The 19,149-nt window shown below is 39.0% G+C and overlaps 1 protein-coding gene across 3 annotated transcripts in view; it reads left to right on the top strand.

Annotated features, from left to right (window-relative positions):
* Positions 1 to 19,149, top strand: part of ABCB1 (ATP binding cassette subfamily B member 1) — a 195,477-nt gene that overhangs the window by 16,837 nt on the left and 159,491 nt on the right. For 2 of the 3 annotated variants that reach the window (XM_075211880.1, XM_075211881.1), the window contains exons 6-15: positions 4,678 to 4,869; positions 6,793 to 6,964; positions 7,045 to 7,169; positions 7,301 to 7,472; positions 10,266 to 10,379; positions 10,902 to 11,012; positions 12,294 to 12,419; positions 12,644 to 12,847; positions 13,820 to 13,990; positions 14,929 to 15,090. In XM_075211880.1, the coding sequence (XP_075067981.1) occupies positions 4,678 to 4,869; positions 6,793 to 6,964; positions 7,045 to 7,169; positions 7,301 to 7,472; positions 10,266 to 10,379; positions 10,902 to 11,012; positions 12,294 to 12,419; positions 12,644 to 12,847; positions 13,820 to 13,990; positions 14,929 to 15,090 (1,549 nt within the window). The remainder of the gene's footprint in view (positions 1 to 4,677; positions 4,870 to 6,792; positions 6,965 to 7,044; positions 7,170 to 7,300; positions 7,473 to 10,265; positions 10,380 to 10,901; positions 11,013 to 12,293; positions 12,420 to 12,643; positions 12,848 to 13,819; positions 13,991 to 14,928; positions 15,091 to 19,149) is intronic. The other variant, XM_075211875.1, reaches the window with a different exon arrangement.

The following is a 19,149-nucleotide window of genomic DNA, read 5'->3' as shown; positions in this document are numbered from 1 at the left end:
TATGTGATATATAAAGTCTCAAAAGAACGCACAGGAAAAAATAAATAAATAATTAATGTCATCTGCTAATAATATAGTCATTAATGACAAAACATTAAAAAAAATGATTTGGTCGCAAGGGACATGCAGGTCGCGGTTCTCCAAGACAGCACCAGAGAGTTAGTAGGTAATATAAATAGTCGATAATCTGAGATAAAGCCGGGCGGGATGCAAGGTACAGAGGGAGAATCCAATAGAATAGTCAGAATCGCCAGAGGTGAGATTTCATAAGAGATATAGGGGGGTATTCAATTGTTAGCGTTAACGCTAAAAAACGAGCGCTCAAAAAATATTACCGTTTATACGGTAATATTGCGCTCGAAAAGCTTAGTTTACTCGCGGAATTTCAGCTCGCCGCTCAGAGGGCTGCGAGCTGAAATTCCGCGAGTAATTACCGTATTAACGCTAAGATTTTTTGAGCGCTCGTTTGAGAGCGTTAACGCTAACAATTGAATACCCCCCATACAGTCATGGCCAAAAGTTTTGAGAATGACACAAATATTGGTTTTCACACAGTTTGCTGCTTCAGTGTTTTTAGACCTTTTTGTCAGATGTTGCTATGGTATACTGAAGTACAATTACAAGCATTTCATAAGTGTCAAAGGCTTTTATTGACAATTACATCCAGTTTATGCAAAGAGTCAATATTTGCAGTGTTGACCCTTCTTTTTGAACCCCTCTGCAATTCGCCCTGGCATGCTGTCAGTCAACTTCTGGGCCACATACTGACTGATGGCCGCCCATTCTTGTCTAATCAATGCTCGGAGTTTGTCAGAATTTGTGGGTTTTTGTTTGTCCACCCGCCTCTTGAGGATTGACCACAAGTTCTCAATGGGATTACGGTTTGGGGAGTTTCCTGGCCACAGACCCAAAATGTCGATGTTTTGATCCCCGAGCATACAAAACAGTATATAACCTAAAAGTACAATACATACAGACCACCAATTCTGAGTATCAATACAGTGATTTTAATGTCTGTACAGTATAACATTTGACCATGTCTGTAGAATTCAGCTTGTGTGATACAGCAATGATAAACAAACAAGCATTTTATATAGGATTTTACTTAAGAATACTCAGTAAGCAGGGTTTGTTACTATAGGAACTTATACAGCACATGACGTTTATGCTAAAGAGCAATGTTGTAAAGCGTACAGGAGCGCGCTGGGATGTGTTTAGTTTCAAGAATGATTCTTTGTATGCAGCATTTATGCTTAACAGCAAAGAAGCATTTCGTTGTATGTATAACCAAAATAATCTACAATAATCTCTCAGCACACAGCATCACGTATGATGTTTGGCCACATTCACTATGACTGCAGTGTCACTTTGCTTATCATTTATTGTAATTATAACTGTTTTTTTTATTCAGTTCTTAATGTCATGTATTTAGCTGCAAACTAGACATAGAAATGCATGCGCATTTTAATGGACCAATGGAATGTTGTAAAATTATAGTGACGCCCCCACACATGCTGGTCACGCCCACTGGTTGCGTAGTGTAGAAACCCCCCTCCTCAAATCCTGCTTTTACCCCTGAGTCTGACTGTACACAGGTTCATTGTCGACAGATTGACTACATCCCCATGTAACATTATCTTTCACAAATATGCTCAGCATTATAATAAAAGAACACAAGACATAAAAGGTCATTTACAAATGTGTAAAACACTCGAATCTCACAGTACATGCCATTTACTTCTATATTCACATTTGCAACTATTTTGATGGGGAAGCTCATGGATTTGGTGGTCTATTTTTAACTGCAACATTTTGCAATTTATGGGAGGAACTGGTTGGATTGGAGCATTCATTGCTTAATGCAGACTAGGAGCATGAGTAATGGACCCACATGTAAAAAAAAAGAGATTTTGATTTGCAGAGTGAGATTATATAAATAACATTGAAGAGGGGGAGAAGGCACATTTAGGTGGTTCATTCAATATTTAGTGGAGGTGGGGGGGGGGGGGTACAGAGCTTTTTTAGTGTCCAAACATCTTGTATTCTTCATGTCCTCAGAGATGGTGGAAATCAGGAATCAGTCTATGCTTACAATTGGATGTACCTTAACAGTGCTTTTCATATTGTAAAATAGCCTTTGTAGCTGCATTTCGATCAATATTACAAAAGCATTTAAACATAAAAATAGAACAGCTTTGTGCATCCGCATGTTCTGTAGTTACATAAATAACCTTTATTGTACCGATCAGCCAGAGACTGTGACAGGTATTTAAGGGTGGGTCAATAGCTTTTCTCGGTTTCCTCAGCAGCCTGGAGAGTTTTCCTGTAGTTCTTATTCACTGTTTACACTTGAATCCCTGAAAAAAAATAACATTTACAAAACTTGGGACTTATACAGTCAATATAATCCAGTCAATCCCTTTGTTCTGCCACTACCAAAATTCATACAAACTGCAACTATAAGTCATGCTATATGTTGACAGGAACCCAACAATTTACATTAGCTATTGTAAGCAGGTGACTGTGGATTTAAATCCTCTTTAGTGATATCACACTCTACTTGGGCAATGAAATGGCGTAAGTTTCTTTGCTGTTTATCATCCCATTGTACAGTTCTTTTTTATGTCACATGAAACAAAGTTCAATTATCATTGGAACACCTAGTTGTTTATTAACTTGGTGTTCTTGATCTATGAATATCTGATAAGCCCCTGTGGCTGTATGCATAGGTGAGCAGGACAAACTGTGTTGATAAGTGCTAAAAATTCCTGAATGAATGCACTTTAACTCCTTGATATAAGAAAATAAAATGTGGAAAAGGCCAAATGAGGCAATATACTTTTTATAGCCACTGTAACATAGCAATAAAAGGGAATGACAAAGGTTACATATAGCCTTCATTTCTAAGAATAGGATTAATGTTTATAAGAAATAATCTAATATGAAATACATTCCCTTGCAAAAACAGAATAATTAGCATAGTTCTCTAAGTAAATACAAATAAAAGTCAGAATAACAATGGTTTTGTGAAACATACTGCAGGATACGTACGCTACCAATGTGAAGTATAAAGTCCCAGAAGAACGCACAAGAATAAAAAAATGATTGTCACCTGCTAATAATAGTTATTAATTTATTTATTTATTTTTTACCAATATAGTTTTTTTAAAAAAAATACATTTATCGGGATGTCATAAATGTCTACATAAAATGCATTTTTACACTTGCTTTTGATTGCAAACACATGTTCTAGCTGCATACACAGCCGTCATCACTATCACTCCACTTACACACATACTCCATTCATCTCACTCAAAGTCCAAAGGCCATTTTTAAACACATGGTATTTCAACCACATACTTGATCCATCTGCTCTACTTTCCCTTTAAACCAACAATCTAACAAAACGTTATATTTATCACTTTCTATGCAGTTACATAAAACTGCATAAAGCAAACTATTTCCATTCAAAAACTCCATTACAGCATTAAACCAACACAGAATCACAGAACTATGTATAACACCAATGCTTCCATGACCAAAACTTAACCAACACAGAACCATGTATAACACAAACGCCTCCATTTATATCAACAATCTATCCCAAACACAACAGGAATTCCAAGAATTGTACAGCACTAAAGGAATCACAGCATTGCAACATTATTACAAGTCATGAAACCAATACTGAACCACAGAACTATGTATAACATAAATGCTTTCATTTAAACCAACAATCTACACCAACAAGGCATGCATTTATGTAACACTGTCCATACCAAACCAAAATCTTTCCAATCACATTTACCATCTGTATTCAAACTTTCATATCACTTACAACAAATAATCATTCATTCTCATGTACTCTACACATATGCGTCTTCCATTCAACAACACATTACAACACACTCACACTCACCTTTCATTCCATTCAAACTCCATCATTCACACTAGTCAGGGCCTAAGGCCTGTTCACCTAGGAGCATGTGTACAGTCTGGGGATCAAGCATGAAGAGACTGAACTAGTTTTGAATCAGGTGTAATACTTCTTGTGGGTGGATACTACATTTTCCAGGAACCACTCACAGCATTCATATGCTAATTACTGGCCAACTGCTCCAAAAACCTGATTATCTGGTATCATGTTTCCCAGTGGGGGAAGGATGATGTGTTCCCAATCAGTGTGCTAATTCAATTGTGGCTGAATCTGTTATATGTTATAGAATGAAACATAAATAATAGATTATTTATGTACTCTTCATCATGAGTCCTACGTAGGACTTTAGATATATCTAAATATGTATTGAGTTCTGTGGATCCTTAAAGCCTGATTTTATTTTGATAGCATTTTGATCCACATTAGTAGCATCCAGGATGTGATGAATGTCTTAGAGACTTGATGATGTTGCTGCTGTACGTCTCAGAGGCTCTGGTTTAAGTTTGTCTCCCGAGCACCAAAAATGATGTTTAGTTGCACCTAGTTTTTCCACGATTGGCTGTAGTGCTATGCTGGGACTATGGGACTATGACAGGCTAGTACCACAACAGCTGGAGAGCAGAGGTTGATGACCTCTGATGTAATAGCATAAGACATAGCAATCTAGAAACAATACATATTCTATATACAATAGATAAGATTGTATTCACTGTAACATTGTGACTATGTTTCTCCCTCAGGTACGCCTACTATTACACGGCTATAGGCTTTGGAGTGCTTCTTGCTGCTTATATAGAGATCTCATTTTGGACACTGGCCGCTGGCCGGCAGATAAAGAAAATAAGGAGGAATTTTTTTCATGCAGTGCTGAGACAGGAAATTGGCTGGTTTGATGTCAATGATGCCGGAGAACTGAACACCAGGCTGACTGGGTGAGTACATATCATCAATTACCGGCTGTACGGTACTGGAACAATTGTGCTTGATTAAAATACTTCTATTTTAAAGCAAGTTAGTTCAATTCACTACAACATTTGTAATTTTGTTTTAAAAAAAATGTGTTACAATACATTTTGTGGCAATAAAATGGACAACACTTGGACAACACGTTACTGCTTATACAAAGTACTTCCTATTTCAGTTATCATCATCACCATTTATTTATATAGCGCCACTGATTCCGCAGCGCTGTACAGAGAACTCATTCACATCAGTCCCTGCCCCATTGGGGCCTACAGTCTAAATTCCCGAACACACACACAGAGACAGAGAAAGAGAGACGAGGATCAATTTTTAATAGCAGCCAATTAACCTACCAGTATGTTTTTGGAGTGTGGGAGGAAAGCGGAGCACCCGGAGGAAACCCACACAAACACGGGGAGAACATACAAACTTCACACAGATAAGGACATGGTCGGGAATTGAACTCATGACCCCAGTGCTGTGAGGCAGAAGTGCTAACCACTTAGCCACCGTTATTCAAAAAATAGTTGTTTGCTTCCCTTAGGATACGCTGCAGAGCCATGTTTGCTGTTATCATAATACAGTTAAACCAGTTTACCACTTTTTTTTACTGCAAGAAATAGGTTTGACTGCTCCAACACAAAATTTACCTGGTTTAAAGTGAACATTAAAAGATAACACTTATATCTTTTGGACAAGGCATGTCCACAGGAAGTGATGAGTTTCTTTAATTATTACATGTGGTTAGTTCATTGAAAATCTATTTGGGTAGGACTTCGTCTTTGCGGAGGATGGATAATCTTCTAGTCCTTTATGACGCCCAGAGGAGAGGTTGGTCAGCGACAAAGCAAACCGTTGCCAGTTGGATTAGAGCTGTTATTCAACAAGTTTATATCAGCACAGGGACACTTGTTCAAGAGAATAACATGGCTCACACTATACTAGATCGGTGAGCGCATCCTGGGCAGTGCTGGATGGAGCCTTGGACGAGCAGCTGTTTCGGGCGGCCACTTGGTCCTCAGTCCATTGCTTCACAAAGTTTTAGCACTTCAATATGTCTGCCTCCAAAGAAGCTAGCTTTTTAAGAATGGTTTTGTGCACAGCTTTGTCTGAGCATACCCTACCCTAGTGGCAGCTTTGGAACATACCCATGGTAGCAGTGTCCAAAACATATGAATATAGAGAAAAGATCATTTTTGGACTTACGCTAAATCCATTTCTGATTCTTTTTGGGTGACACTGCAATCTCACCATTTACGTTTTCTTTACCCTTCTTTACTCTTACCCCTTATTATGGGCTTTGTTAGGGGAGGAGCTTCTGTAACTGTGCAGTTTAATTTCTAAGTGCCCAGCTCCTGGACCAGCCATTAATACTCCATGGTAGCAGTGTCAGAGAAATGGATTTAACGTAAGTACACAAATCCTTTTTTAGCTTCTTTGCCACTTTTGTACAAATTCTTCTTCCCTCCCACAGCTCCTTGACTCCAACCTCCACCACTAATAATGACCATGGATTTTATTGAACCGAACCATGTGTCCCAACGAACCCCAGTAGAGTACATATGAATAAAGAAATGTCAATTAAATATGAAAATGCTTCTTAACTCCATTGTGTTTACAGCGTGCTGCCAGTGAGATTAATGTAAGTTTTCCGATAGCTGAAATGGAATACATAATAACCCAGCACAAAGCACATAAAACCACTACAGTGTCTCATGTACTGTCTTATTTGGCAGGATGGTTTTTGTTTTCACATACAATTATATGTGCTTAACCTGAGCTAAAATGTGTTAAATGTCTTACAGTGTACTTCCTCGTCTCTCTCACATTATCATTCTACTACTGTTTTATTACTTTTTCTTAATGTTATTTTTTTTATTTTTTTATTTCAGTGATGTCCAAAAAATGAACGAAGGCATTGGTTCCAAAATTGCACTACTTATTCAGTCATTAACTACTTTCCTGACGGGCATTATTATTGGGTTTATTAAAGGCTGGAAGTTGACGTTGGTTATTTTGGCAATTAGTCCGCTCATGGGGCTGTCGGCTGCTCTCTGGGCAAAGGTGGGAGAGTTTTGCCTGTTTTTCTTTTTCTTTATTGAAATCAAAACGTGCTTATTTTATGCGTCCTTGTTTATCCACAGATATTGACGGCATTCACTAACAAGGAGCTGACGGCTTATGCCAAAGCTGGGGCAGTGGCTGAGGAGGTTCTTTCGGCTATTCGAACTGTCATAGCATTTGGTGGACAAGATAAAGAAGTTCAAAGGTGAGTTGTGTTATTCTTTCATATTGCCTTACACTCAGGAACTGCTTCTATTGGATGGAATCTTGGATGGATGGAATTTGATATTTTTCCTAGTGTTGATTATGATTATATAACTTTCACGCATGTTACAGGTATGAAAAGAATTTAGAAGATGCCAAAAAGATTGGAATCAAGAAGGCGATCACAGCTAACGTGTCTATAGGATTTGCTTACTTAATGATATATTCCTCCTATGCATTGGCGTTCTGGTATGGTACCACTCTGGTTCTAACTGAAGACTACACTATCGGACGTGTGCTCACAGTAAGTAAAGGCTCCCTCATTTAGTTACTGTGATTCTTATGAGTACCTCATCCACCGAGCCATAGAGAGTGCCTCATGCCTCAGTGATATCACTAGGTCTAGTGAATGAATAGACTGCATTATCGGGAATATTTGTCCATCTTACAAAATGCTAGGCTTTTTGTAGTTAGGATCCAGATTAATGTGTGTCTGTGAATTAGCTTTGGGACCCATGATTCAGTTGATGGTGAATTATATGTATTACTTAGCTGTTCTCTGTTTATGCATAGTATTGTTAATAGTTTGACATAATCAGGGGAATAGGTACAATCTCCTGGGGAAGATGGCGACGAACAGCAGCAATAAGTTACTTGAATGCAGGGTTTTTCGGTGTAGCTGGCCTCAATCAGTTTTATTAAAATAAACAAAGTAAACAAAACACAAATAAAATCCTGGCTACTAGCGACACCCTCTCTCAGTTGTTGGACCTCATGTCCAGACACACACAAACATATCATTGCAGAGTTTCTCAAGAGCCATCTAGCCTCCTCCCCAGGTTGAGATTGAGGAAGCTCTGAGTTGTAGCCTTTTTAACATTACCTCACAGGTGCATCTCCTGATCAGTCTGTTTAGAGACTGTCAGACCAAAAGACCCGGACTAGGCCTTATGTTTGGAGCTCACCCTTCTTAGTACAGCCTGGTGGTTCTAAGCTCCCCCAGAATCACCATATTAATGCTGAACTTAGCACAGACTCCTGATCAACATAGAACAGGAGAGAGTCGAACTCCTAAACTCAAATGATCCAAAAGCCTCATTCCAGTGACTCTGAAACAATAGTTAAAAAAAGAAAAATATTGGGATATGGATAAATAATATTATTAAAATAAAATCGATCATTTGTTTATTAAGTGTTAGTAGCCAGTTGGTTTTTGCAAAAAAACAACAACCTGGTCTTACTTCAAGGAGGACACATATTTTAGTATATCCAAAGTGTACATAAATCACAGGAGTATACAGTGTATGGTTGTAATGTCACTGGAGGGTGCTAAACATTAACTTATACCTCTCAGACATAGGTACAGTATACATAATGAAGACTCCACCTCCCTCCTTATTTTTTTATAATACACAAGTTTTCCTAATACAAGTGATGGCATCTGAACCATTAATACAGATGTTATTTCCAGGAGCTTAACAATGGCATAATGTACCCACTACTATAAATTATATGATAAATTACAGAGAAATTATGTGGCCATACATAGGTACAAGTGCTTTTATAAAGGTCACATATGTTTTAGGTGACTTTTGACATCTGTAATAATCATACTTTCTGACTCTACTGGAATTACTGGAATAGTAGGTGATCTCCCTGATTCCCAAGAGTGTCTGGCAATCTGCGGGAGGCTGAGTCAGACAGAGAAATGTGTGGCTATAATCAAGTCATCACTCTCCGCCCTCCAAGGAGGAAGCACTGGGGTTAAGAATAAGTAATGACTACATAGGTAAGCTGGAGAGTGGTGTCCATTTTTATCTACCAGTAGGAGATGTGCTACAAGAAAATGGACACCACTCTCCAGTATTGTGGACAGAGACTGGGATATAAAGTGGCAGATTCAGGCTTCTCACTTGTTCTCAGCCTATTTAAACATTGCTTGCCTTGACATTCTCTGACTCAGATGTTAGACATTACTTATCAGTGCTGTGAGGGCTGAACTGATCCGCTGTTGGGGTTGACCAATAGTTTGTTTTTTATAGACCGTCAGCACCATTCACTAATTGCTTGTAATAGCACTTACTTGCCTAGGTATCTGTGCTCTATAGCTAATTGTTGTCTGCTCATTTTTGACCCTACTCATTTTTGACCACTCTTTCCTGCTGCCTGCCCTGACCTCTGCTTGTTACCTGTTATCCTTTCTGCAGCCCGCAGAGAACTCAGCTTGTCACTGTTTATCCTGTCTGTCGCCAGTACTGCCTTCTGCTTTTTACTGTTCATCCTGTCTGCAGCTATACTGACCTCTGTTTGCTGCTGTCAATCCTTGTCTGCTGCTCGCCCAGACCCTGGTTTGTGACTCCTACGATTCTGTTAGCCATCTGCCCTGATTTTGTATTGCATTTGATTACCGTTGACCGTTAATGTTATTGTCCCTACTCCTAGTAGGCCTATCACTTACATTAATTTACATTTTAGAGGTTAGTCTCTTATATTCTATGTTTGCATCTGTCCATATATAAACCTATACTGTTGCTCACAAGATCTGGGGGCAGCTGAGTACCGGTGAGTACATAGCACTTTATGGGAATCAGGGGCTACTATAGCTGAAGACCTTACATGGTTCTATAGGTTTATTGAGTTGCTGACAGCGAGATTATCCTGTACCCAGAATATAAGAGTGAGATTCAGCTCTAGATCTATATTGACGGGGCACCTTGGGGTGATGAATTTGCCCATGGGTAGGGCTAGACATGAGCCTTGGACTGAGCAGGACATGTCCCCTTCGACTGCACCACGCACCGTGCATTGTAGGCAAGTATGGTAATAATTCCATCCTGGCGGGTACACTAAAGTTGGCAGGCAATGACATTAGAAGTCAGCGTTTATACAAATATTATTTATAGTAGTTTATAAATATGTTAGCAAAACTTTTGTTTTAAGTATTTAGGAACCTTAGGCTTTTGGACTTTATATCTTACTAGGGATGTGGTGTGTGTATCACATTACATTAAATAGCATTTCCCAACAAGATAAGGTCCTTTTTATTTGATGTATCACAAGCTACTGTTCAGTTGTTTTTGTTTTAATCCTCTTTCAGGTATTCTTTGCTGTCATCATTGGAGCATTCACCCTCGGACAAGCAGCACCAAATATTGAAGCCTTTTCAAATGCCAGGGGAGCAGCATATGCAATATTCAATATTATTGATACTGTAAGTATTTTTTTAATCTTAATATTAAGTGTTTTTATTCACTTCCATAAAGTGTATGATTATATTTTGACTTATAGTATAAGCGCTGCCAGTTATAAAAAAATTCCAATAAAATACTTAAAAAGAATATACAAATTTTATTAAAACAAAAGAAACCAGCAACATGATACATATATGAATATTAATTATGCAATAGACCTACAGTACTATCGTCTAGCTATAAAAGGTAAAAATCAGCTATTGTGAAAGTGAATATGGCAGCTTTTTTTTATTACAGTATAACTACATTATATGAAATAATTAAAACACTGAGCTATGAGTATTATTCTAAACAGTTATTTAGAAGACTGCAAACCAATCAGTCGACTTTGTTTAGTTTTTCATAGTTTTTGTTAAAGTAGCACTAACAGGAAAGTGAGCAATTCACCCAAACCTGGGCTATAATCACTGTAATGCAATGCTGTAGTCTGTGAGTGCTTCTATTATTTCAATGACAATATGTTTTTGTTTTTTTTGATAAAGGTACCCAAAATAGACAGCTTTTCATCTGTAGGATTTAAACCTGACAAAATTAAAGGAGACATCGAATTCAGGAATGTGAAGTTTACATATCCATCCAGACCTGACATTCAGGTTTGTGAAATGTCTCTAAAAAGTTGTTTGTTTATTTTTGTTAAAAAATAAAAACCTCAAAAAGTAACTTTTTATTCCCAAAAGCAAGTCCATAATCCTATATATGGAGGTGTTTTTATTCAAAAGCATTGGTATACTTTAGTGTATTTTTATGTTTTGATTCCTTTTCAGTATCTATTCATAACAAAGCATGTCATTGTCGAGGAAGCAGTGGTGCTATCACTGTATAATCAATACAGAACTGATCACACTTTTCCCATTCTCATACTGGTCTCCAGCTCTATTTGAATCAGAGAGTGTCGCTAATATTCATACATTAATGTTCAATTTCACACAAGTTTTTTGTGTAGACCTTAGTAGTATTTTGAGATCAGAATAGAGTTAGCAACAAATACATATAATTTAAATTCATTTAAATTGTGCCATATGTGAAATAAATATTGGGAATAAAGGAGAAGATGGTGCTCACGATTTTGCCTTATACTTAACGTAATGAAGTTTGTGTACTAATGCAAAATATTGGGCGAGACAGTGCATTTAGTTTTTAGCAGATGATTCAGACCCATTCTTTGTTGGGGATCAAACTGAATGCCCACCTCCGCTTTTGGGCACTAGGATGTACCCTAGTTTAGTAGAATTTTGGGAGCACTGTCTTTATTACTTGTGCAGATATGCACTTCTCCACCAAAGAGCAACTCATAGGTGCAAAATGTGTCTCGTTAAGTATCCAACAAGACCTAGGGCTAGATTTACTAAGCTGTGGGTTTGAAAAAGTGGAGCTGTTGCCTATAGCAACCAATCAGATTCTAGCTGTCATTTTGCAGAAAGTACTAAATAAATGAAAGCTAGAAGCTGATTGGTTGCTATAGGCAACATCCCCACTTTATCAAACCCGCAGCTTAGTAAATCTAGCCCCTAATCTCTGTCAGCTCTCAGCTGTGCAAAAGTCAAAGGAAAATGGCTGTGTGCCATTCAGCAAAACAGGGAATGCTAATAAAGATGCAGTCTTTCCACCCGTCATTTTAATAATCTTGCTGCGCAAATACACATTTCGTTTTTGCATCGAACCCTTAGAATAAGCAGCAGGTTTTACCAGATGAGGCAACAAAAAACCCCACAAAATATTAAAGGTAAAATTATTTAAAACTACATTAAATGTTTTGGTGATTTAGGCTGGATATTTGGTACATGCCTATATTTTAGTTTATCATTAATAAAGTATGCCGATAACCCATACACAGTGGATGCTGTCATTTTGTTGGTGGATTTCTGTCATTGAAGGTATTGAAAGGCTTGAACCTTACAGTCCCTACTGGTCGGACTGTGGCCCTAGTAGGGAGCAGTGGTTGCGGTAAGAGTACAACAGTCCAACTCATCCAAAGGTTTTACGATCCTGAAGAAGGCTCGGTAAGTACGCTTTCTATACTTTATAAACACAGACAAACTACACACAAAGCAAAAAACAATTTACATATTTTCTTCAGTGTTACTGACAAAATACATGGAAATAATCATAATTTTTCAAAGCCCAGTGGAATTGTTCTCTCGTTGTAATTGGTTCTTGAAAATACGCTTTGCTGCAAATCTACCGTCACTTTTTTCGGTTTCATTTTAAACATGTTTTCTTCTAGATCACTATAGATGGACAGGATATTCGTAATCTAAATATCAGGTATTTAAGAGAGATCATCGGTGTGGTGAGCCAAGAACCAGTACTGTTTGATACCACGATTGCTGAGAATATCCGTTACGGCCGGGAAAATGTCACAATGGAGGAAATTCAACAGGCCACCAAAGAAGCAAATGCCTACAACTTTATTATGAAACTGCCCGATGTAAGAAATGTTAAATAGTTTTTTATCTAAAAATACTTTTTTGGGGAAACAGTACTGACCACGCTGTAATTTGTCAATAGATGTAGCACCCAGTTATCTGGGCTTTGTGGCTTATTATTGCTTGAGAGAGTTTCCTGATTGTAAGGAATTCTATCTCTAAATTGGTAAATTAATATTTTGCTTTTACATTATCCCCCTCCTGAGTGGTTTCCACGTTCAAACTGGCCACAGAGGCAAATCATAATGCTCAGTGTGATTAGTGATAGGAACACTTTCCAATTTTGTCACATACGAGCAGCCAAATTGGACAGATTTGGTAATTAGGTTCTTGGTCCTAGCATCTACCAATTGATAATGGTCATCTGTCAGCCACATTTACTGGGATGCCCGGTAGCAGGGGCAAACACAGGATTTGTAGAGGGGGGTTTCCACACCATGCCACCAGTGGGTGTGACCAGCATGCATGGGGGCATGACTATAATATTAGATAGAGCTTGGCTGCTCTCCAACTCTTCCTATCCCTATAATATACATGGGCAATGCTGCATGCACTACTGTTAGGTGCACGCAGCTCTACCTTTTCAAGCAGAGCCGTGTGAAGCGGGGGCAGGGTCCAGCCCCCTCAATTATACAGTGCCCCAGACTTGGAGGGGGTTTTCCAGGTATTAGGCCCCCCCCCCTCGGTTTGCCTATGGGTAGTGATCCGATCAATTTCTATCAAACCATTCACAGGCATCTCTCATATTTTAGGGCCACACATTGAGATATCTGGAGAATTCAACAGTATTTTTGCCAATAGCCACAGCAATATTGTGGACATTTGTGGCCAGCATAAGAGCTAGTATCCTATTAATTTATAAATAGTTAATTTGAAAAGTAATGAGGGGCTAAGCATTTTCTTTTTACAGGGATATATTAGATTGAGCAGATCAGTTACTATGCTTGTTTAGTGATGTAAATATGTATTTGCAGAAATATGACACTCTTGTGGGAGAAAGAGGAGCACAACTAAGTGGAGGTCAGAAGCAGAGGATCGCTATCGCTCGAGCGCTGGTTCGCAACCCCAAAATTCTCCTTCTCGATGAGGCCACCTCTGCTCTGGACTCTGAGAGTGAAGCTGTTGTACAAGCAGCTCTGGATAAGGTATTAACTCATAGTATCAAATTAATGTATTGATTAAGCCTCTTTGTGTTGCATTTCATGGTCGAATAAGTCATGAGGTCACAATGTTGGATATTTTGGCTTGAGTAAAGTTGAGCATAAATTCACAATTACCGTATTTCCCCATGTATAAGACGCACCTTTTTCCCCAAAATTTTGGGTCTAAAAACTAGGTGCGTCTTATACAGGGGTAGTAGCACTTACCCTGTCAGATGATTCCTCTGTCCGGTAAAGCCTTCTTTCTTCTGTCCGTCTGATCCTGATGCTGGAAAGTCGCTTAAGGTCCTTTTTGCGATGACCGGATGTAGCGCGTGAACCGCATGTGGAACGCACACTTCCGGTTTCTGCATTTGGTGTTTTTCCAATCAGGACCTTGTAAAGGTCCTGAAAGGACATCCGGACATCGCAGAGAGGACCTTAAGCGGCTTTCCAGCATCAGGATCAGACAGAGAGAAGACAGAAGACTTTACCAGACAGAGGAATCATCTGACAGGGTAAGTCAGAATCTACTATAGCGTTGTCTCTCCTCTGTATAAGCTGCACAAATACTCTGTGAAAAAATTGATGATAATGTTTAACCTCAATTTTTTCACATGATTTATATAGGTGCGTCTTATACAGTGGAGCGTCCTATACATGGGGAAATACGGTAAATATCTGCAGCCTTCTCAACCTTCTCATACGCCGCAAAATATATTGTATTAAGGATTTCCTCAAAATGAACAGGGGAATTAATCTGATTGTATGGAAGCCAATTCTGCTATATGTTGTATTATAGGAAAATCCTCACAATCGGTCCTCCTGGAGGCATTTGAGTTGAAGGTTGAGAAACTTTGCACTGTAGAACTGGCTGGCACCATCAACAGTTGGGAACCACAGATCAAGTTAAACTAACCAGAAGGTTTTACTTTTATTTGCAGGCTAGAGAAGGCCGGACAACCATTGTCATTGCCCACCGCTTATCAACAATCAGAAACGCAGACACTATTGCTGGATTTGATGGGGGTGTTATTGTCGAGCAAGGAAGTCACAGTGAACTCATGAAAAGAGAAGGTGTTTACCATAATCTGGTCACCATGCAGGTGAATGGAACTTTTTTTCAGAGAGTAACGGCAATACAGAACTATTAGGAATTTGCATATATACAGGGCTCATTATAGACAGGAGTAGGACCCTCCATGCAGGTAGATACTACAATAATTGACCCAGATCTGTCTCATGATTCATGCAGTAGATCCAGACAGAAGTATATCTGAATAGACTAGACAAGAACAGGAACTGGAGAAGAAAGGATAATGAAGGCCATAAGTGGAGGCCAGGATTGGAGAGAGCAGAATGGTCTAAGTTACCAGCCAAGGTGAAGGGTGAAAACAGAGTGGTTAAGTTCAGTACCAGAATAACCACAGGCTATGGAGCCTTCAGCTAGTGCTCAGTACTTAAACTTGCTCAAGTAAGATGTGCTGAGAACAGGTGTCTTAGATAGGAGGAGTATAGATGTATTGTCTGACGAGGCGTGATGTTATGATCCCATGCCAATTGCAAGAAACTGTCAAAAGTAATGTAATCACACACTGAAATCACACATACCCAAAACGAAATCCCATTGTTACCAGCAGTTGACAGTCTTAAGAATTCTGTGAATGCTAGTTCATCTTTCATGTCTTCACCTTCCACTGTCACTCCTCATTGCAACTGCATCAAGACGACCGGTAGTCACCAAGAACTACTTTAATATTGGTGACTGATAATACTTCTGCCTTACAGTAGCCACATAATCTGCCCACCTACAGCTACAATTATTATTCCACTACCTTATGCATAAAGTATTCTCCACAGCTCTTAGAATGTAAGCTCATTGGGCAGGGTCATCTATACCTTCTGTTTCATGTCATATAATTAATTTTTGTTAAGATCCCCTCAATGTACATTGCTGCATAATATGTTGGCACTTTATAATTAACGGATGATAATAATGTTGGAACCAGCAACAACGATGTGATCCTGCGATGAGGAGGAGTTACACTTGCTGGAGACCTGGGACATATGTGTTAGATATTGTTACTGTATGTAGAACAAAACTCTACTCTGTACAAACTCTGTAGTTATAAAAAACATATTAGTGTATATATTCCATTGTGAAAACATAAGGTCATCAGGGGCAAACGCAGAATTTGACAAGGGGGTTTCCACGGCACACCACCAGTGGGTGTAACCAGCATGCATGGGGGGCGTGGCTATAATTTTAGACAGTGCTAGGTAGCTATTCAACTCTTCCAATCTCCCTTTAAATGCACAAGCAATGCTACGTGCAGTACTGTTAGGAGCATGCAGCTCCCTCTTCATGAGCAGAGCAGTGTGAATTGGGACATACCTCCCAACTGTCCCTGTAGTTGGGACAAAGTCCTGACTGAGTGGGTCAGTCCCCAAACTCAGGACTGCCCCACCAGAATTAGGACAGTTGGCAGACTGTCCTGCTCTCGCCTACCTGTTCTTCCTGCTTTCAATACTTGTTGCTGCTGCTCGTGTCCTAAGCTCAGTTGTGCTTGTCTGGATCCTGGAATGTTAGTTCCCTGTTTGGAAATAGAATAGGTACATGAGATATAGAAATACCAGCAATGAGTGAACACAGTAGGCCTCCCTGCCTCTATGCAGTCCGACATTAAATCAAAACAACTCATGTTTAATTATTAGTGCCCCTTTCTTGTAACCAGCCCGACTGTAAAATAATTTTATTCACCTTTAATAAAAAGACCCTTTTCCCCAAACAACCCCAACATTAAATTAATAGTAAACACATTTATTATATAAACCTATTTCCTACCATACATTAAATAACTTGCATTCATTTTTAAGTAATAGCAATCCTTTTTCCAAAACTCTGCCACACATTTAATTAATAGTGCCCAAACCAACCCAATCTTAAATTAATCACCCCACCCTACATTAATGAGTCTGTACCAACCCCACTATTAAATTAAATTGCCCCACCATCACCCCAAAAGCAAAATAGCACCCATTAATTAGTCACTACCTACCTCACACATTACACTGCCACAAGCCCCCTGTGCCATCACACACACTTCATTGCCACAAGCCCCCTGTGCCATCACACACACTACATTGCCACAAGCCCCCTGTGCCATCACACACACTACATTGCCACAAACCCCCTGTGCCATCACACACACTACATTGCCACAAGCCCCCTGTGCCATCACACACACTACAATGCCACAAGCCCCCTGTGCCATCACACACACTACATTGCCACAAACCCCCTGTGCCATCACACACACTACATTGCCACAAGCCCCCTGTGCCATCACACATGCACTACATTGCCCCAAGTCCCCCGTGCCATCACACACACACACTACATTGCCACAAGCCCCCTGTGCCATCACACACACTACATTGCCACAAGCCCCCTGTGCCATCACACACACTACATTGCCACAAGCCCCCTGTGCCATCACACATGCACTACATTGCCCCAAGTCCCCCGTGCCATCACACACATACACTACATTGCCATAAGCCCCCTGTGCCATCACACACACACACACACTACATTGCCACAAGCCCCCTGTGCCATCATTCACATTACACTGCCACAAGCCACCTAGTCAACACACAGACACACAACATTGACATCACACCCCTCACTTACCTTTAGGTGCTCTTCTGTTGCATCGCTCCTCCCTGCTGAGACAGGAAGTGAAGTGAGCACTTCCTGTCTGAGGCCAATCAGCAACAGGCAGCCTCTCGATTGGCTGCCTGTTGCTGCCAACGACCACTTGACTTGATCGTTGCCCCCCCGCTCGCCCCTTTTCCCATCACTGGCATAGCCCTCAGCCAACTATAAGACATTTGCCTTCATTGTGTGACTTGTGCTAGATTAGCTATGAGTTTCTACACATCTACAATTTATTATTAAATAACCCACTATAAGTACATGCACAAATATCCATGGTAACATTCTGTTCTAGAGACCCAATTTTTTTCTCATCATTTTCTTGATATGGAAATATAACCTAAAGGTAAAGCTATTCTCTGCATATAAATAAGGTTTGAATTCATTTGTTTATACTGAAGAATATACCCTGTTCTGTAGATTTACATTTATTTACAAAACTGAGACTTGAACAGGTGCTTGCTTAGCTAAGCAGTATTTATAGATTATTAGAGAAAAATACACCGGACCAGCTGTGATAAATGTTAAATTACTTGATTAGAATTCCCAAATGTGGTGTTATGATTTTCCCCACTATCAATGGTTGTTTTACAATTTTTTTAAAGGTTATTTATATTCAAAAGAAAATACATATTTTAACGCCTTGTTTGTCAGTTTTCAGATAATTGGGAAAACAGGGCTGTTGTCTTATTAACATAAAAAAATAAGAAAGATAAAGGTACAAAATAAGTAAAGGAATCCAGAAAAATAAAAGTTTTCTTAAGGAAAATGGAAAAAAAAAACCCTTAACTTATTATAAGAACCTTACAATGTCTTACAGAAGTTTTCACTTTTATAAACTACATATGTGTAAAGTAATCTCTCAAGGATTTGAATAAATATTTGTATTGTAAATAAATAGTTTTTTGATAAACCAATATCATATTTCACTTAAATTTTTAACAACTGTTTTGTATTTCTATATACATATATAACTATATATATATATATAACTATATATATATATATAACTATATATATATATATATATATATATATATATATACATATACAAGTTAACCCGTGCATGATACTTATGCATTCTAGTCAAATCAAGCTACTTAAGGTCTTAAAAAGGTTCTTGTGATGCATTTGGGCCTAGCCCAGGCCTCCTCAGGGGAAGAGCGTTACTTCCCGACGCAAGCACCCTTTTTAATGTGTGTTCATGAGGTAAAATTACCTCACGAAAATGAGTTTGACCCCTCAACTCGTAAATTTAGCCTTTACTACCCCTCCCACGGGGGGAAGGGGGGATGATTAACTGACTTCACTATTCTAATTTTTTTGTCAAATAATGTCAGTATACCAAATTTCAGATCAATTGGATGAGTCCTTTCTGAGAAAATAGTTTTTTCCACACACACTAACACACGCCGCTAGGCTTTTACTTTTATATATTAGATAATGC

The sequence above is a fragment of the Mixophyes fleayi genome, chromosome 5 (assembly GCF_038048845.1).
Source record: "Mixophyes fleayi isolate aMixFle1 chromosome 5, aMixFle1.hap1, whole genome shotgun sequence".
In the NCBI taxonomy this organism is placed as follows: domain Eukaryota; kingdom Metazoa; phylum Chordata; class Amphibia; order Anura; family Limnodynastidae; genus Mixophyes; species Mixophyes fleayi.
The sequence above is the reverse complement of the archived record's forward strand: the minus strand, read 5'-3'. Positions and strand labels throughout refer to the sequence as shown.